Below are 20,111 nucleotides of genomic sequence, written 5' to 3' on the forward strand. Positions count from 1 at the left end.
ATGCTCATCTTCCTTTCTGAATTTAAGGATCATTTTAAATTCCTCCCTCACAATCTTCCTTCGACCAACTCCATTTCCTTCATCAGAACTGTTTCCCTCCAAGCTTATTTTATTATTTTGACTCCCATTCAAACTTCCCTCACTCTGCCTGTTCCCTCCCTTCTTTCGTCCTCCTCTCCCACCAGATACCGGATTCCAGCCCTGACAATCCACATTATCCTCCTCATCCATTTCCTGATTTGCCACCCTAATCCAGTCACAACCCAGTTTATGCCAACCGCCAAATCAAAAGGTCTAAAAAAACCGCTTTCAGTGCTGCCGTCTCTCGATCTCCACAGCCGTCGTCTGTCATCCGGTGTTTTTTTCGCGGCTCCAAGCTGACGTAACTACACAACGTGATGCCGGCACTCAGCTCCCCTGAAAAGAGATCGTCCTTCAAGAGATCCTCTCCTTTTAGCCACCAGCCACAGCTAATCGCGATTGAACGCAGCCGCGTCCAATCAGTCGCTGCAGCTGGCATCCGGGAGAGAGGGTGGCACCCGAGAAGACTGAGGGAAAACAGGGAGAGCACACACAAACACAACACAGCACTTAACATTCACTATAACTTTACATAGATAATATACCTTTACTGCTTTATTAAAAGTTAGGAATAACAAACATACACTTATTGTAGGTCCAAATTCAGATATTGACTTATAATAATTGAATTTATGTGTTAATTTATTATCATTTTGACAGTGTGTCAACATTTAGACTTAATTTCTCATAATTTTGTCTTAATCCATTAAATGTTTTAGACTTTGCATATCATACCTTTGACACAGTGGCTTAAGTGGTTTTACTTAGAAATGTTTTAAAAAATAGACATCCACTTTTTCTCGTTTCCTAGCAGAAAATCATTGGCTTTCCAAAAATGTTGGTGAGACAGTAAGATAAGACTCATGTAGTAGTAAATAGAATTTGGTTGGATGCTGTGATATTTTCTAATGGTTAAAATAGCTTTTCCTTTGCAGTGAACACCATGCATGCAATCACTGAAACAATCCAGTCGCACTCCTGTTAAAATCCATCAGAGGTTAGTCACAGCTCGCCAGCCAAGTCAATGTCTGTGGACCAATCATTGACCTCAGACGTCTCTCAGCCCTTCAACTTCAGTTGACTTCAGTTCAGTCAGCCCATGACGACACTATGTAGACAGATGTTAAGAGCACTAATGGGAATATAAATCAAGGCTTTAAACAAGTGAGGCACTTTTCTGCCAAAATGTGCAACTTTTTTTTGCCAAGTGGCATCACAGCATATTCCTTTTTATAATGTCTATCACACAAAAAAATGATAAAGATATTAAACAGTACTCCCTTCTCATCAGCAACCATGCAAAGCTAGTATAAAGACTGCCAGTAAGTGATACCTGAAATTGTGCATTAAAGTAGCCTCATTAAGAGAAACATTTGAAATCATAACACAGAAAAAAAGACAGTCTTTGGGAAACAGAAATAACTAAAGTGCTAAAATTATAAATCTCCAAATAATGACCCAACAAAGCATTAAATACTGTACAGTACTTACTTTACTACTGTTTGAATGTATGAGTCCAGCACATACAGTGTATTACCAGAATGGTATCTGTACAATGGAGAACACCACCAAAGTGTCTCTACAGTACTGCATCCACACATCCTTAGTGTGACATGGTTAGGTTCATTACTTTATGAATAGTCTCATCTGCTCCTCGGGGGTCGGACTTCACAAAACAGTTGTTGGCAGTTCTCAGTTGTGATTGGCTGAGTAACATTCAAAGTTAGAAAAGCAAAAACAAAACAATAAAATAACACCTGTGGCTGTAGAATAATTATTTTGCCTAAATTAAAACACCCATGTGAACATATTACCGATACATACTCATTGTACTAAACCAAAATCTCTGATGTGAGTTTAGCTTAAGACCTCTGTCCTCTCTACCTCACCTTACCCATGGTGCACTTGGGGGAAAAAATAAAAATTATGGAATCACTTTTTTTTCTGAAGCAGTAATCGTATTCAAACGACATTAAACCTTTAGAAACTTTGGTTTTGGTGATAGCAGAAATTACAAGAATATCAAGCTCATAGCAACACAATGACATGTTAAAGAGGACACTGATTCATTTGGGCTCATCTACAGCATAAATCATAAACAGTATGAATGTAGTAGTGGTGGAATATATGAGCCTCGACAACATTGTTCTGTTTCAATCCATATCTCTGGGTATTATGCCACCAAGTCCAGATTCAGTAGAGTAAAAGAAAACACGGTTCCCAAACAACTTTGGGCAATGTATGTTGAATTTGTGATCTAGTATTGCACTTAGTTTGCACATATTTTAAAAGAACCGTTAAAATGGAAGCAGCAGAAGCAGACAGCAGTAACTGGGTTAAGCTCCAAAAAAAAAAACACTGAATCCACCATTTCCCATAATGCAACCCTCCCTGCATGGTAAACTGTGCAACCCCAGCTTGTAATGAGGGCTGTCTCTCATACGTGTCGTCTCTATGCCCAAATAGAGAACTCTCATGTCCCCCGCATCATCAGGGTTATTTCCTCAATGTGTGTTCAGATAAAAAATGAAGCACCTTCTTTGCCTTGTATCCTTCACGTGAGTTTGAGTGCTGGGCCGTTTATACGGTCTGTGTTTATTCGCCCCAAACTGCCAATTTACTGACAAACATACAAACGTTAGCTGTAAGCTAGTGACGGACGCATAGACCCCGTCTGGGGGACTGAACCTCTGACCCCAGGACAGCCAGCTTTCAGTTATTTCCTGCACTCTCTTTTTTCTCTTTGCCTATGAAGTAGATTCACAAGCGCTGGGATAAGTTGAAGCATTGTCCTTGTGTCAATTCATGTAGCTCAAGGCAAATTTGTGTCAAATCGTGTCTTTGAACACCGCTCCTAAGATTTGCTTTGCCTCCGACTTGACAAAGCTCTGTTTTCACAGGGTGAGTAGGACTTCCTGTGTAACATCAGTAGATTTCCCCTCTAAATATTTGGTGTTTGTAAGTGAGCATCATGTCAATATAGTCCCTCACTCTACCAGAGGTCTCAGCCCTCTTTCCTGTGAAGGTTTTAGACAGCTCTACTTCTCTCTGAGGGTTGAACTGTTCAAACAGCAGAGGTTTTATATCGCTGTCAAAGGCAAAACACCCTTTTGACATCACTTAAATTCACCCCGTTTGTGACCTCAGCACTCTTTGTTGGTTTCACTATGTGAATGTGGTGTTGATTCAGCCTTTAAGGTTCATGGCGACAGGCTGCCTCACGAAGGTTAGGGAAGTACAGTACATGTGCTGGCCTTGTCTTGTTTCCAAGTGTTGTCGTCAGTTTACCGTTTGACAGACTGACAATAAATCCTTTCTGTTATGTTTATAACCATCATAACTTAAGAGCTTTAGTTAAGACACGTGTGTGGCTTATTGGACAGAACAGGAGCTTGTAAACGAGGTTCATAAAAAGGACAACAAAGGTTAAATGCACCAAGCGGCAAAACATTTGTCGGTTCTGGTTAATCAGCCAAACTGTCTAACTGTCAGACACCAGCGTCACAGGGTCTAACATTTCATGCATCAGCAAGATATGATGAGAAATAAAGCTCTCTCAACCCCTCTTCAAGGACAGACAACAAAATGGCTAAGAAAAATGAAACGTAACTAGGATTACAGACATAAGGAATATACATACGTATTCAAGCATACACAGAATGAGAAGATCATTAACAGCCCAATTCAATGTGGAGGGTGGTCCATAACAGGTCTGCACCTCCAATGGGCCACAGTTAGAGGAGTTCACTGAGGATGGGAAGCCAATGATGTATGATGGAATCAGGAAGTGGGAGAAAGGAAAACGTGAGCTGTTGGGGAGGGTATGGTGGTGGCCAGGTTATAGGTTGAGTTCAGAGACGAAGGCTGAGGCGATGCTAAGGGGCTGTACATGGGCCTGGCAGAGATGGTTGAAGACGGGGAGTGTTGACCAGCGGTAGCGGTTGTCGGGGAGTCCGAGCTAACCTCGTCCCCTTCTTCTGAGTCCCACACTTCACTCTGCAAGTAGTCTGCAAATAATGCCTTGGCCCTCTGCAGCACCCTGCTCAGGTTGTGGCGCCGCACAAGGCGATCAAAGTGCATGGCCAGCTCATTGTAATCCAAGCTGTTCTTGATGATGTGGTCTCGGTGCTCCAGCAGGATGGACAGGCACAGGAACAGCATGAAGGGATTGCCTTTGCCGAACTCTTGAGGAGGCGGCAGGGAACACTGTTTGATCCCGGTGGTCTCAGCCTTTAAAGAACTGGGAGTGTTAGCTGTGGTGCTGGGGGACGACCTGCTGCCAGACAGCGAAGGGCCTCTTCCAAAGGACAAAATGGGTGAAGAGAGCAGGGATCGATTGTGGGTTGGAGAGGTTTTTACAGTGGGGGTCGTGGGGGAGTTAATCCCTGTACTGCTGAGCATTTGGGCAGAAGAGGTCAATACTTTTTGGACAGTTCTTGGTAAGGCCTCACTTCCATTGGTTGTGGACAGGGATGTGGATTTTGGAGGAGAGTCTGGAGAGGCACCTGGCCAGCTGGAGGATGAAGCTGGAGATGTGGGGGACACAGAGGGGCCAGTTTTCCAGATTGGTAGGCCACTAGAAAAGAGAGGAGGCGATGACAATGGAGAGAAACCACTGTCATAGTTTTTTATGAGAGGTGTTCTCTCTCCTGTGTCCTCCTCACTATCAACGGTGGACTGGCGCTGTGGAATGCTTGTTACGGACTTTGAAGACATCAAACCCTGTGGCTGCTCAGCATCCTCCATATGAAAACTGTCTTCGTTTCGGGCAGTATAGTATTTAAACTCCCCAAAACTGGTTTTCCTCTCAAAAGGAGGCGCCTGTATAGCAACCTGTTCCATGCTCACTTGAGGATTAGCATCTTCACCTCTCTCGCTCCCCTTTCCAGTGCCTACATTTCTTCTGTCTTTTCCTTCTATGACAGCATTGTTGCTCATATCTTGTTCTTCTCTTGAAGGCCTCAGCATATGTCGTCTACGCTGCTTCTCTTTTTGTTCCTTATCATCTCCGAGGCAATTCTCAACTGTCTTGTGATTGTCTCCGTGGGATGTTGTTTCATCGGTTTCCACTGGTGGTCCCTGTAGCTCCACTTCGGTTTCAGGAGGATCCGGGGGCAGAGAGCTCCAAGTTACCTCGAGCATCCTCAAAGCATCGTCAAACGCAAACTCCCGCTTGAGCTCCAGGAGCAGCCAGCGGTAACAGAAGAAGAGGTCGTCAGCTCCTCGGGACACCAGGTAGGAGTAGAATTCGGGATCCGAGTACTGCAGGAGCAGCTTTAGATGCTGGAACTTAACAGACATGAGCTGCCCATCTGGCCGGAAGTTCCCCTCCAGGCGTTTCATGATGCCACAGAAGCAAATGAAGGCATGTGCCTCATTGTCCATTACCGCAAGTATAGGGGAGGCAATATCACTCATGCCTTGACAGTATGATATCTGAAAAACAACACATCCACACAGTTACATTAGGCTACAGTTTACAAAGAAAATAACTAAATAATAAATGAACAGAAGTTTTTTAGTCGAAAGGTATCAACATCTATCACGCATACGCTCATTTCAATGCAAAGTATGTGATTTATCAATCTCTTCTTCTGCTTTACATACATTTAAAACTAACACTACACAACAAACCCCTAGTATGACTCAGTAGGTAACATGCAGGTACAACTCAACTGTCAAACATGTAATAATGGATAGACAGATAAACTATTGCTCCTGAATACCAATGATTCCGTTTGTATTTGGGAAACAAGGTAATCATGTCTTTCAGCACAAATGATGCATTCATCTCCGCCACGCTTTTGTCTTGTTTCTCTAGTACTGCACCCCTGCTGTTAATGACAATATGTATTCATACTTGTGGGTGTGTTTTGTTATGATAATATCAAATAATCATATTTCATACGCACTTGTATTCTTATGATTATTTATAAACTTTCTTTTGCAGAATTTCCACTGCATGGTGTGGCTCTGCTTGACTCCACTGCCTTTGGTACCAGGTATTCTTAGCTGATCGTCATAGCGACGCCGTGTGAAACTACCATGACATCACCTTCAACGTGACACAAACACAGTGTGTTCTCTCGTAGGATCCTTTAATGGACAACCAAACAGAGGAACGCCCTCGGTCAGTAGCTTGGCCACGTAAAATGGCGGGTTTGTGCAGGATGTCCCGTGATGTGCTGGTGCAGATTCTCTTTGACCAATTAGTGGTCTGCAGTGTTTGAACTTTTGCCAATGGAAAACCAAATAAGAACGTAATATGAAATGGAAATGCGGCATAAATGTAACAGCCACTAGAAGTATAGGTCCTCTAATGCATAGAGGTTCCTGTGGTCAGCTGGAGGGAGGCCAGAACCAGACTATATGGATCAGCTGCCTTTTTTTCTAGGTATGTTTACAGGATTTCAATATATAATAAATATCCGTATATATCTGTAACTACAGCACTCATAATGCTTTGTGGGATGTAAACAGGAAGCATAGTGTTGCCATAGATTTAGTAAGTGACTTAATTGCCTACAACATCAGCACCGTCATTTTAGCCTACATTCGGTGTTTGTTTGTTTAAATTTCTGCAAATTGGCACCTTGAATCAGGTGTTAGTAGTTCCTGTTTGCAGTGTACCCATGGATGTACAGGCAACTCTCACTGGATTACTTTATAAAGAGCCTCTTTTTTTCTATGATTTCTAATCTGATTTATGGAAGTTTATTTGCGATGAACATCCAATATCCAGAGAAAATGTAAGTCACACTGAATCCTATGCGTATGTTTTTAGAACCCCTGTATCCAAACAGTCCTGCTTTCCCCTGGTGACTGGTGAGGCGCCTCTTTGAAAACCTCTACATTAAGGATACATATGGATGATTTAATAAGCAGATTCAGATTTTTACAACAAGCTATAAAACATCTCTACACACCTGTGGATGTGTGATGGCAAAAGTGGTGAGCAGGTCTGTGAGGGCAGTCAAATGTGGACTGTCTTCTGACCCTGCATAGTATGGATGAGCCCGGTCTGTCCTCAGGACATCTTTAAGAACATTGCCACGGATAAATTCAAGGTCCTCGTGGCTGACCCGGGCTGTCCACTCTCTCTTCAGCTGGTCGTACTCCCTCGTCTTCCTCTTCATGTAGTCCATTCTTTCCTGTCCACTCAGTCCGTCAGGGTAGACGTTCAGGAGGTACCGCCAAACAACCTACCACAACGGCAGACAATGCAGCTGTTAATCCAATCCTCAACTGAATAACAACAGTCATAAAATAGAAATTATATCATGTTATATGTCAATGTATGATTTTAAATACAAGTTAAATTGGCACATTTTGTGTGTGCATGAACACAGGGGGAGAATAGGGCACTTCTCTTTCTTTCGTGTATAGAGGGCAACAATGTTATAGGAGGCGAAGTCTACTGGAAATGAAGGGGCTTTCTGCTTACAGCACATTTTGGTTCTCTTTTTACTTAAGTTCTATGCCAGGAATCACAACTAGGATTCAGTAAGAACCAGAATTGAGAAGCAGAATCTAAATCTAAATCAACAAAATTTAACAGCTAACCCTGTATATTTGGAACTCTGCAGAACATGGAAGAGGTACTTTGTAGGCTAATAAAACACAGGTACTCTACCTTACGCAGTGAAGACTCCACACCACCATGGTAGATGCGCAGTCTGAGCTCCTCAGGGCGTGTCAACTGGCCCTGTCCGTTGAGGTAATTGTGAAACTCTGCATCGCTCAGAGGGGGCTTGAAAGGCTTGATCTCTTCCCCATAAGACCAGCTGAAGGCTTGCTGGACTTTGGACAGGGTGCGGCCCACCTGAATGAGGGAAACAAGCCAGTAAGCTAAGACCCTGACAGAGGATGGAAGATAAAACAGACTGTGTAAGGAAGGTTGGAGAAGGTGAAGGAACCTGGGAAAGTAGAGACTGGGTGAAGGGAAGAGCTGCATTTGCCAAAGACCTAGTCCTCTCTGCGAGAAGTTGCTCAGAGCCAATCACATCTTTGGGGCTTATGATGTCCCAGTCCTCCATAACAGGACCTGCAGTTGAAGAAAAAACACCAGACTTAATTAATCTATTTCAGGCTTACCTCCACCTCGAAGGGCGACTGTGGCTAAGTGGAGAACAGGGTCGTCCTTCAATCAGAGGATCTGCTCCGCTAGTCGCATGTCGATGTGTCCTTGAGCAAGACACTTAACCCCAAAAATTGCTCCCGTATGCTGAATGTGGATAGTCTGATAGGCAGGTGGCACCTAGCCCCTGCATCAGTGTGTGAATCGGTGAATGATGACAAGTAGTGTGAAAGCGCTTTGAGTAAGAAAGACTAGAAAATAGATATACAAGTACAGTCCATGTACCATCTTACACTTCTAACTTAGAGGATAGGTTCAATATTTCTCAAGACAACTTTACATAACAGAGGACAAAATCCATGGTATTGTTCTGTGGAAAAATGTACTCCAAAGTGTATCTCTGTATTATATGATGCGTTAGCTGTCTCAGTTATTAGAATCAAGTAGCTATCTTCCAAAGTTCCACCATTTTTAGTATGAAATACCCCTGTGTGTTTGCCTGGACTGTAGTTCCTATACAGCAACACAGACTGATTAACTCAGGGTGCTGAAGCCTGCTGCTGTGTTCAGTTTACACAAGGGCGTAGGTTTGCATAGGGTCCATAGGGACTAGTCACGACCAAAGTTTGGGAAAGGCACAATTGTCCCCACCAATATTTTGTTAATTTTAATTGCCTGTTAGAAAAAATAATTTTGCACAATATATTTGCAAACTCATTCGTATTATTATTAGTGCTGGGCAAGTTAACGTGTTATTATCACGTCAACGCATTAATTAATTAACGCCGACAATTATTTTATAGCGCGTTTTTTTTAATTTTGAAAGTCCGTTGCTCACTGGCAGCGGTGGAGGAATGGAGACTACTGGACATCGCTGCGGTAAAGTCAGCAGACACTCAGATCTCCGTGGTCAACTCAGCAGACACTTACATGTTAGTGCACCTATATGCTGAAATTCACGGTAAACGCATTGAAACGGCACAGATCGGGAGCGAGCGAAGGACTTTGAAAGTTAGCGGAAAGATTAACGTGAGACAACATCCGGTTCCTTCAGACGAACATCCGGTTTTCAGAATAAGATGCCAACAAAGTATGAATTATATTCACATTAAGTATAAAACATGCTACCTGCATCTCATGAGTTAAAGGGAAAATACACCTAAATTGTGCATAAAGTGTCTTTATTCTTTGATCGCTGGGTAACCATCATCACCTCGGAGTTACAGCATTATATTGATGAACAGTAGAGCTGCATTCACATGCTCTGACTGTCATGAAGACACAAGACACACATTTAGATGAAACGTGCTGAAACATTTTATTCCTGTTGCACAGCAGTGGAACGTTTCACATACAGTCAGCACACTGAGCACAGATAGTGAAGAGATATAACTGCTACTGTGTAAAGGGAATACTGCTGTTAAAAAGAACCTCATGCGTTTTAAGTGTTTGCAAACCAAATGTTATTGCACTTTTGTTCATATAGCAGGCTGGCAGTGTCCCTACCAATGCTGAGACCAAACCTACGCCCTTGAGTCTACAGTTACTTCAATGGAAGCTGCTGACATGTTGCTACAAACCGATGGCTGACACTATCGCTGTGTGAGAAGAGTGACGCGCTACGAATCAAACGTGAGCTGGTCCCAACTTTTTTCAGCGATCTAATGCCACGGTGAAGCTTCAACCAATCATATATTTCACCCTGTTCCACTCTATCGAAATAAAATGCTGTTAGATGGAAGTTAGCTTCGCACTAGTTCCCTTTGCAAACAGCCAGTGGGATTTTTCCATTGAATTATTACAGAAAATATAGTCTCTGGCAAACAAATGCTAATGATACTTACATTGTTCAACAAGATAATCTTCACAAATGAAAACCACTTTTACGATTTTTGAAGCGTAAAATGCAATTTCTAGAAGTAAAAAGCTAACGTGAGAGCAACTAAACACAACAAGGAAGGCAAACTATTCTGTGTGCTGATGTTTAGTCGACTCATTTAGGCACACCGCCTTTTTAAAGATATGTAAAAGCTTCTAAATCCACCCGAGGGATATTTACTGATGCATTTTATATCGTTAAAACCTCTTCAGCTTGTGTTAACCACAGACCTTATGTCAGACAAAAACACATTCAATGAACACATTAACTTCGAGACGAGGAAACCTGAAGTGCAAAAATGCTGACTCATTTCCAGGTTTTAGGACTCATTCCTGCAGCTCTCTATATAAGGACATAACTAAGTCAACAAGCACTTGAGCAACACTTCAGCGGGGACTTTGGGAGTAACTAGTCACATTTGGCCGTTTTGTTGCTTTTGTTGCTCGAAATGTGAACATAGTATAATATTACCTTCAGATAAACTTTGGAATGGATTTTTGTGTGGATTTTGTCACTCATCACTTACATTAAATGCATTAATAGGGAACTGTTTAATGGCAAGTATGAACATGAGGAATTATTACAGCGAACAAAACCTGTTTCAATGTTCATATGGACACCGACTACAGACTTGAAAAATTGTGAACCTATCTTTCAATAAATGTAAAGGTTTATTGTCATTCTCTCCAAATATCCATCTGAAAATACAGAAGTTATATCCTTAGAAGCAGAGAAAGCCTATGATGGAGTCAAACTAAAGTATGTCTTTTTATTTATTTATTTGGTTGTATGTATTAAAGTTTTCCCCTTTAAGTTTGCTTCAAGGATACACTGGTGTTCTTACTGTCTTCTGAAGGTTTTATGTCCATCTTGAGCTGCAGATATGGTTTGGCAGCACTGACAAATGCAACATCCAAATCCCAGTCGGACAGCAGAGACAGAAACGTTTCAGCACCACTCCGATCTCGAGACAAGTAGTTGATCCCAAAATTCCGCTTCCTAATTTGAAAGACAAAGAAGAAGAAAATGCTGACACACATAATGTGTCTTTGCAACAGTAATGTGATAATTCTTACCCGTTCAAATCAAAGGCTCTGATGAGAATGTGCTGCAGGACCTCCAGTGATGTTATCTGAGGATCAACAGCAAAGGAGCGGAACTCCACAGGAAGCACCCCATCACATTTCTGAGAAGCAGAATATCCCAAAAAATCATGATACTGTGGGAAAACATTTTGGGAGGTGGCAACAAAATATACTATCTTGGCGGTTAGAAGACAAGAGTTGATGTAATGCACTGGACAACAGTTTCCAACGGAATTGAGCCATTTTAATCCGCATGCTGAGATTTTAAGTATATGTCAAATGCACTACCAAATCAATACATGCTGGCCATTTATAGTAATGCTGGGTGATGTGGTTAAAATAAACATTATTATGATAATAAAAAGATATGCTCAGATATAAATATATGGCAAATATATATGGACTTGGCATTTATATAGCACCTCTCTAGTCTAGACAAGTCAAAGCACTTAACAGTACATAACAACATTGATCCAATCACAAAGACAGTCATACACTGATAGCAGAGGCTGCTGATCAGACTCTGATCTAATCACACACACACACACACACACACACACACACACAATATAATAATAACATATGTGTAAGACAAGAACTAACAGAACTCATTTTGTTGGTTGCCTTTAATTGTTAATTTAGACCACAGAAATGTGTAGATGAAAAAATTATGTTAATATAGTCACAATACAATTCTGACAAAACCAATGAATATCCTCATCGTATTTCATCTCAATTTGCATCATGCAGTAAAGCAATTACATAACAAGTAAGAGTTTACTGAAATAGAGGCCACAGAATGCTTCTTGTTCAGGTAACATGTGACGTCACGTATTGCTGTTGCGTGCATACACGCACGCGTTTGCTGAGCAGGCAGGTGACGTCAGCCCCAATTTGTAAGGATTCTCTGCTGTGGGCTTAGCTTTAGGTTGGATCTTCATACTGTGTTTTAATCGTGCTTTTTATAGAAAATTGTCAGTGTCAGTTAAGACTAGCAGTTACGGTCAAATTACGGGACAAATAAAGTGATAAACAGAGATACTGATTCGGTCATAAACAGCATTCAGCGACAACAAATGCTGGCGATGAACATGTATTCATACGCAGGTAGACTGGCTCTCTCCAAACACACTGCTCTACAGCCGATGTGACGGCTGTCTCTATCTCGACGTTTAGCACTAGAACGTGTGTTTGAACGACAGCTAGCAAATACTGAACAGACTGTTCAATAAACACGATAACGGGGCTGCTAGCTAACTAGCGGACGTTGTCAGACTATTTGTTACCCAGACCGTTTTCATCCTACCTTGACTTTGACACGAACCACCCCCCTCTCCTCCTCGCCTGCCATTTTAAAGACTCCGTTTCGCAACAGGGTGGTTGTCGTGACTTTTGTGTTCCTTCTACACCGACACGGTGGTCAATAACATGATGGGGGCAGCGGGTAGCACTAGCCGAGCTGCTTGTATTTCGTGATCTTCTTCTGCTTTGATTTGACAGACGGTTTACAACTGCATTACCGCCATCTACTGGACATATCTTTATCATGTCCTCACCTCACCACGAACTCTCTTTACACATCCATGCAGATGACCAGTGGTGGAAGAAGTATTCAGATCTAAAGTCCTGCTTTCTGAAACTTGAAATACACTCAAATAAAGTACAGAAGAACTATCAGCTAAATATAAAAGTAAATGTTTTCATAATGCAGTACAATGGCCCCTGTGAGTGCTATTTTATATGTAAGCCTATTAACATTTTCAATTGATGCTTGTCAAGATGAAGCTAGTTGGGACTACTTTCTATACTTGGGTAGTTTAAATAGAAATACATGTGTTTATTGTTATTTATTGCCTTAAAAAGTTGCTATTAACTCTCAAGTCTTGGGTGTTAAGATGGTATCTGTGCCAACACCGTTTTAAACGCATCTTCAGCATAAGCTCATAGATACTGTATTTACTCTAACTGGGACAGCCCTTTTCTTCTCTCCAATCTATTACTGTTAGGAGTTTAACAGATTAAAGGACTTGGACTTGAATCCAGGACTTGGAGTTGGCCAAAATATCATCCATGTACACCTGTAAACCAAAAAACTATTTGTGGGCATGCACAGCCTTGCCATAATGACTGCCATAAGAAAATATGCTTATTTCTACCCCACTATCAATATAGTCTGTCTGACTGAATAAATTCAAATTCACTTCAGAGGATGAACAGTCTCTACGTCACACACTAGGCAAAGTTTAGACCTTCATATTCAAAATTACAGGATATTAATCGTACAAGTTCAGACAAATGTCATCAAGTGTTGACAATAAACTAGTTTTAAATAAGCAAAATTAAATGTGTAGATATAACAGAACAACAAGTGATTGTACAAAATATACAACTATGATAGTGTTCACTTTGCGTGCTGTTTAAAAGCCGTGTTTCGATAATTTCTTTTCCAGGATGCAGTTCACTGCGTCAGCTTCATTTCAAGAAGAAAATAAGAGCAGGTGATGTGAATGATCACATATTTGACAGTCCATATCCCACCCTGATCCCAACTATGCAACCAAGCATCCATCCTACTTTCCAGCACCTTTCCGGTCATGAGATTGCCTCTTTTGGAGCATGCTGGGAAGTGTATTTCTAGATTGCTCGGTTACCGCTTGTTCTTACCGAGAGTAAATCGAGATGAAACTCTACTTCCCAGAATACCACTGCTCAGTTCCCTTATTACTTCATTTCCACACCGAACAAGCCACACAAATGTCAGATTTGTTACGTTTGTAGCAGATAGCACCGGTCAGGGTGAATTTGTATGGAATGCGGAACAATTGTTCATTATATTCAACACTTATTTGTAGCACGGCGCTCATACACGTAGAATTACTTACTATGGATTCTGTGAGGGAATGTACGAGTGGCATCCTTGCTAATTAAAAAGTAGCTAGTTCCTAAGTTAGCTAACAGAAGATGGAAGCTAGTTTTCTAGCCTGCTTTCGTCCGTGGGAATCCCTCACTAATATTAGCTAACTTGATGGTAATGCATAGCCTTGCTAGCATCAGATGCTCTGCCATAATCCTGTCTGTTAGCTAATATATCTACAGAAAAAACTTCAGCGATGGAAGAAGTTGACAAAATTTTGATTCACGCACTCAAACAAGTCGGCACGTAAGTATTGGCAGCCTTTAATTAATTGTGTACAATGGCACCTTAACCACGAGTTTTTGAAATGACATGTTATTAGGTTTGTTGGTTAGCAACATGCTGTCAGACAGAAAGCGTCCATGTAGTCAGCCCGTCACATGACGTGAGTTATTGGAGTGGAGGCAAAGCTTGTGAGCTAGCAGTGAAAGTGATCAAACTAACGTTATGAATGTGTGACCCACAGAGAGGTGAGTGAGGACACGGACAGTGTCAAACAGTTCAGCAGTGAGCTCATAGTGGAGGCGGTGGTCAGATGTATCCGGGTGATCGAGCCAGGCCTGGGCAGTCCGCTGCCCACATCCCTCCCTCCAGGCATGTCTGCCCGCTTCAGGGTGGGCATGAGCCTGGCACAGGCCTGTCAGGTAAGACACTTCTGAGTTATTCAGGATGAAGGACTTCATTAGACCCTTTAGTAAGTGTTTGAACCCGAATCCAGTTTACTGAAGCAGCAGGTCATAGCATATGACTGAATAACAATCAATACCAACAATTGGAAGTTTATTGTATAATAATTTATATGGTTAACAGATATAAGAAGCTCTTCATTGTACACAGATTGTTCTTTGCAAGTAGACTGCCATGATGTCATTCATTGGCCTAAAGAGGGATTACAATGAGAGACTGCCACTGAAGGCAACAATGTTTGTTGATTCCTGACCTCGGAAACAGTCGTTTTTAAAACTCAAAGTCCACTTACTAGGTTGTTCTGGAGCTTTCAGCCAAATCTGATGGTCTTCGTCATTAGATTGAATTTGCTCAGTTGTAAATGACAACTGACGAACTGAGCAAACTACATCCACAGACATGTGTTTGAAAGCCCTGGTAAAAAGCTTTTAAGTGGAGTTTGAATTAAGGTTTTTGTTAAATGAAATGTTATCTTGAAAGAAAGTGTGTGTGTGTGTGTGTGTGTGTGTGTGACCTCAAAAGTGTGTTCAATGAAAACCTTTTTGAGTCCTTCATTCTTAGTCTTTCATGTTTCTCTTTTGCTCTTGGATTCACTTTAACAAGAATATTCAAGGACATTATCAGCACTGTTTCCATTCGGTCCGTTGTAGTGACAGACTACATACTGACCAGAAGGTTTATGATACATTTTATTTGTAGAGCACTTTTCAGGACACTTAATTAGACGCACAGGTAGTTGTGGGCGAAGTTCTGATGTGTCCGTATGAGTACCAGCTCAATTGAAGCACCAAATCACTGCCTGTAGTTCCTCAGCAGTATTCCTAATACGTCAAACTATTGGTTTGCAGGACATTGGTTATAAAGGAGAGATAGGCTACCAGACTTTCCTATACAGCAATGAGCCAGAGATCCGCTCCCTGCTCATGTTCCTGGTTGAGAAGCTGCCCAGAGAAAGTGCAGAGGCCTCAGATCAGCCGACAGGTATGCAGAGCACCAGTCTATGTCCTCAACACAGTTTCATGTCACCTGTCATTGGAGAGAAAGAAATCTAGTACACGTATTGTTACATGCGCTGTAATTTGTGCCATAACCTAAGATTTATACTATAATCTTGGTTTGTAGCTATAAGGTAATATAACACTGATGATTACATTTGATTGACATAAATAAGCACCCTTTATCAAGAATAACTGCACGTAAGCTCAATGGGTGTTTCAGTAAGTTGTTTAACAACCAGACTGTGAGTCATAATCCTCAAGTAGAATTTGATCCCTCTTTATCCAAACAAAGGTGGCAGCTAGACAAGTGAGCAGCTTTTCTTACAGTGTACCATTTTTTGGGGTGTCAATAACAAAAAAACATTGATAGACAACATCTTGATCTATATATGGGTCCCTGTGTAAGTATATCGTAACGGATAAGAATGGGTGTAATGTACATGTTGATTTTAGTTAGACCATTCACATATAAGAAATCAGTCATCAAAATCCATCCCAGACAACTGCACTGTTTCATGTTGGAAGGTTTGGAAGGCATTGCACCATGAAGGAAAAGAGTAAGAATCAGTAACACAGTCCTACACAAATGAGGAAATGTTGTTGTCTCTACGGATGTTTGCATGACAAGGCATTTTGTCATGTCTTATTGAAGAGTCATCCAAAGCTGTCGTCTCTACCTGTAGGTAAATCGGTGGTCCTTCAGAGAGCCATCGCTGCTGCAATCAAAGCCCAGTTGGTCGTTCCTTGGCTGCCTCCTAACTGCAGACTGCCACTGCACGGTGAAACACAAGTAAACTCTTTAAAGTTGCATTTTGATGTCTGAAAACTGCTTTAAATTAGTGCTGGGCAACGATTAAAATATTTAATCGCGATTAATCGCATGGATTTTTTTGCGATTAATCGCATTGTTATGGCAAAGTTCAATAATGAATTCAAAAGTAGTGTATTGCGCACTTTTATTTTAAAAGTACTGCTATATGAACAAAAGGGCAATAACATTTGGTTCACGAGATGCAGGTAGCATGTTTTATACCTAATGTGAATATAATTCATACTTTGTTGGCATCTTATTCTGAAAACCGGATGTTTGTCTGAAGAAACCGGATGTTGTCTCACGTTAATCTTTCCGCTAACCTTCAAAGTCCTACGCTCGCTCCCGATCTGTGCCGTTTCAATGCGTTTACCGCGAATTTCACCATATAGGTGTAGTACAATGTAAGTGTCTGCTGAGTTGACCACGGAGATCTGAGTGTCTGCAGCAATGTCCAGTAGTCTCCAGGGAGAGCAACAGCTGATGCAGCTTCTCTCTTTATTTCTGCCCCCCCCTCCCTCGACCAGAAGCGGAAGTCGCCTTTTCTCTACGGCAACCCTGAAGGGACATCATATCTCCAATACAAAACGATAAACATGAGACAGTCTGTTACAATAATAATAAATTAAAAATACTTGCCTGTTTTTTTTTTTTGTTGTTGTTTTTTAATTATTATTATTATTGTTTTTTTTTTTTCCCATCTCAAAAGGCTCAAGGACATGCACGTGCGCGCGCACACACACACACACACACACACACACACACCTGACTATAGGATGTTTGCTGGCTTTTATCACACTGTTCTTGTCATCCTCTTGTTGTTATGTATATGTATTGTCTCTTGTCTTTCAATAAAAAAAAAAAATTAAAATAAATTAAAAAAATGCGTTAACGCATAAAATAATTGTCAGCGTTAAATTAATGAATGCGTTAATGCAAAATTAACGCGTTAACTTGCCCAGCACTACTTTACATGCATGCATACATAATAAACATGGGGATGTGTCAAGTCTATCAGCAACAGGACTGAGAGAGTGACCGAGCTTCATGGGTGTTGTAGTATTATTGGTCATCTGCCATACCAAACTGATGGAAAAAGTGATTTCTTAGAAATGTAATTGAAATACAAACTGGCATTTAATAATCTAATTTCGCTGTAACTGAATTATCCTGGCACTTCTAAATGGAAATTTATAGCGGCAAAAATACTTTGCATATTTATTTTATTTTACAACTTCCCAACTCTATAGTACACATATGTCACCAAACCAAAGAAAGCTCTGATGCACATTATATTTTTTTCTACATTTTTACTCTTATTTATGTTAGGTTGGGACAGTAGGTTTAATGCAGCTGAACTCTGTAAGAACTAAAGTAAAACTAAACGTTTTACTTTATTTCTTATCGGCACATAATCAGCAGGAAATTACTTGAGTTTGTCGGGACATTCCTAGTGATAAATGATTGTCTTGATTTTGTCTTTCTTCTCGGCCTCTGGATGCATGATAGTTACTTGTTTATTATAACATGTAACCTGTCAAGAGAGAGCGTGTCACTTTCTGACATGTTAATGATTTCTCCCTGTTTAGAGTCCAGGTTCATTGCACAGTTTCCACGCCCAGCCTCTCAGTTTGCCACACTGCACGAAAGGTCCAGGAAAGAATCGGCTGAAAGGTAGGCCTCCTACTACACGTGCTGCATGATTTCAGTTGACCAGGGGAGTTTCCTGTTCCACCCAAGCAGCAACCTCTGGTATTGAAAATTAAAGCCACGGTAGAAGTGCCAAAAACTGTAGTTCCTCAAATGGCCAATGGAGGCTGATTCCAAAAGCAAATCAATCCCCATAGACCCCCATGTTAAAATTAGGCTGCCACCTCCGGGTCTAAAAAGTGAAGTCTGATTGTATAAAAGTCTATGAGAAAATGACTCTACTTCTCTCTTGATTTATTACCTCAGTAAACATTGTAAACATGAGTTTATGGTCTCAATATCTAGTTTCAAGTCTTCTTCAATACAGCAACGACGGGGCTACGTTGTGTTTGACAGGTCGCTACCCTACCAGAGCCGTACACAGCGTCTCTACGTCGCTCTTCCAAAGTCCAAATATGGTCACTTCCGTTCACTGGTTGCAACGGCCAAAATGACGAACTTGAGGCTTCAAAACTGGCATCCATAAACCAATGGGTGACGTCATGACGACTACGTCCTCTTCTTATATACAGTCTATACAGCAGAAATAAACGTGTTAACAGCCTGGTACAAAAAATGGTTTTGGTCTCTAGGTATAGCTAATGTTCCCGCTCAAGAGAACTCTACGGGGGATGAATTCTTATATAACCCGTTTAGATTTTATTAAGACTTGAAAGTTGGTCATAATTGGGGGCGTGGCTGCTTTGAGTGACAGGTGGGTGCCGTCTCAGGTGGCTAGCTGCTAGCTGTCTGCTCTGCTGTTCCACCCGGCCACCTCAGCTCCACCGACTCTCCACCTCTCTGCCCCTTTTTAGACTAGCCGTGTGATAGACAGTGTGTCGTCACTGCCAAGATGGCAAATGACTTCACAGAGACTACGTCCATATTTTATACACTCTATGGTTTCACCATGGTCCTACTGATTTGTTTTTGTCATTATTGGGGTCTAAAATGTCCAAATTTGCAGCAACTTAAGTAATTATTCATAATTGCCTGTTTGTTGAACAGTGTTTAAAGAACTCCATAATTATATGTTGATAAAGTATTAGTTTCATAATCTTCAATGGTTTTAATGCAGATTGTCTGATGGAGCAGGAATGTGAGCTGACTGTTTTCAAGGGAATTGTGCACGGAGAGAGCAGAGCTTTGAAAAACAAGCTGACAATGCTTCACAGATGTGCTACTGTTCAGTTCACTCTGTCTGGTGAAATCACTGTTTGTGTGTGTGCGCGCTGTGATTTCAGAGGTGCAGGACTACCAGCGAGACATTCTTCCCCCTGTGACCGCTCAGCCTTCCCATCATGCTTCTGTGGTGGCGTCCATTCTGGAGCAGCACACGGCTGAGCTGAGTGCTGCTCAGGAGTGGGACAACGAGTGGAACAGTCAAGGACTTTTGTCTCGTCTCACACCACAGGTACATCCTTTCACATTTCACACAATTCTGTCTGTTACCGCTGTGCTTTTGAGGCTCTGAACATGCATCGGCTGTCGTGCTGATGATTATGTTTATTACAGACCATGTTAAATTAGTTTGTCTTATTGTTGAACAGGAGTATTGCTCCAGGAAACTCACCCGGCTGCGTAAACGCATCGAGGAGCAGCTGCGTTCTGCTGCACTGCCCTCTGCTGAAAGTGCCTCTGGTGGTCCTCGCTCCACCTCTGACCTGTTTGACTTACTGCAGGCCTTCAGAGGCTCCACCCCTTCGGACCACATCCTGACCAAGGGCACCCACTTCACCCACACACAGAAGTTCACCTTCACACAGGTGAGGACCATGCTGCACATCATGCTTTAAAACAAACCTATCTGCAGTAAGACTTGAACACCTGTTCTCTAACTGAGGTGTGTGTGTGTGTGTGTGTGTGTGTGTGTGTGTGTGTGTGTGTGTG

At 41.6% G+C, this 20,111-nt stretch overlaps 2 protein-coding genes across 4 annotated transcripts in view; one reads left to right on the plus strand and one right to left on the minus strand.

Moving 5' to 3' along the window:
• Nucleotides 1-1,555: 1,555 nt before the first annotated feature.
• Nucleotides 1,556-12,595, minus strand: tbc1d25 (TBC1 domain family, member 25). Its single transcript, XM_031877586.1, has 7 exons — nucleotides 12,429-12,595; nucleotides 11,114-11,223; nucleotides 10,882-11,036; nucleotides 7,998-8,125; nucleotides 7,715-7,903; nucleotides 7,008-7,283; nucleotides 1,556-5,517 (listed from the first exon to the last, which is right to left on the minus strand). Exons 1-7 carry the CDS (start codon nucleotides 12,471-12,473, stop codon nucleotides 3,862-3,864), a joined length of 2,559 nt encoding a protein of 852 aa, XP_031733446.1. The 5' UTR covers nucleotides 12,474-12,595; the 3' UTR covers nucleotides 1,556-3,861.
• A 1,268-nt stretch (nucleotides 12,596-13,863) lies between these two features.
• Nucleotides 13,864-20,111, plus strand: part of ccdc22 (CCC complex scaffolding subunit CCDC22) — a 13,622-nt gene continuing 7,374 nt past the window's right edge. For 2 of the 3 annotated variants that reach the window (XM_031877538.1, XM_031877539.1), the window contains exons 1-7: nucleotides 13,864-14,282; nucleotides 14,503-14,680; nucleotides 15,572-15,704; nucleotides 16,405-16,511; nucleotides 18,122-18,206; nucleotides 19,466-19,635; nucleotides 19,772-19,987. In XM_031877538.1, the coding sequence (XP_031733398.1) occupies nucleotides 14,233-14,282; nucleotides 14,503-14,680; nucleotides 15,572-15,704; nucleotides 16,405-16,511; nucleotides 18,122-18,206; nucleotides 19,466-19,635; nucleotides 19,772-19,987 (939 nt within the window). In that variant the 5' untranslated portion in view covers nucleotides 13,864-14,232. Of the gene's footprint in view, nucleotides 14,283-14,502; nucleotides 14,681-15,571; nucleotides 15,705-16,404; nucleotides 16,512-18,121; nucleotides 18,207-19,465; nucleotides 19,636-19,771; nucleotides 19,988-20,111 lie in introns of those variants that run through there. The other variant, XM_031877540.1, reaches the window with a different exon arrangement.

Source organism: Anarrhichthys ocellatus, unplaced genomic scaffold, assembly GCF_004355925.1.
Source record: "Anarrhichthys ocellatus isolate YVR2014 unplaced genomic scaffold, GSC_Weel_1.0 scaffold140, whole genome shotgun sequence".
Lineage (NCBI taxonomy): Eukaryota > Metazoa > Chordata > Actinopteri > Perciformes > Anarhichadidae > Anarrhichthys > Anarrhichthys ocellatus.

Excerpts from the sequence above, each read along its gene's own strand:
- tbc1d25 (XM_031877586.1), bottom strand. The coding sequence starts at position 12,473 with ATGGCAGGCGAGGAGGAGAGGGGGGTGGTTCGTGTCAAAGTCAAG. Across the intron at positions 11,224-12,428 it reads TGGTTCGTGTCAAAGTCAAG|AAATGTGATGGGGTGCTTCC; the intron begins GTAGGATGAAAA and ends TCTGCTTCTCAG. Across the intron at positions 8,126-10,881 it reads CATAAAACCTTCAGAAGACA|GTCCTGTTATGGAGGACTGG; the intron begins GTAAGAACACCA and ends CTTCAACTGCAG.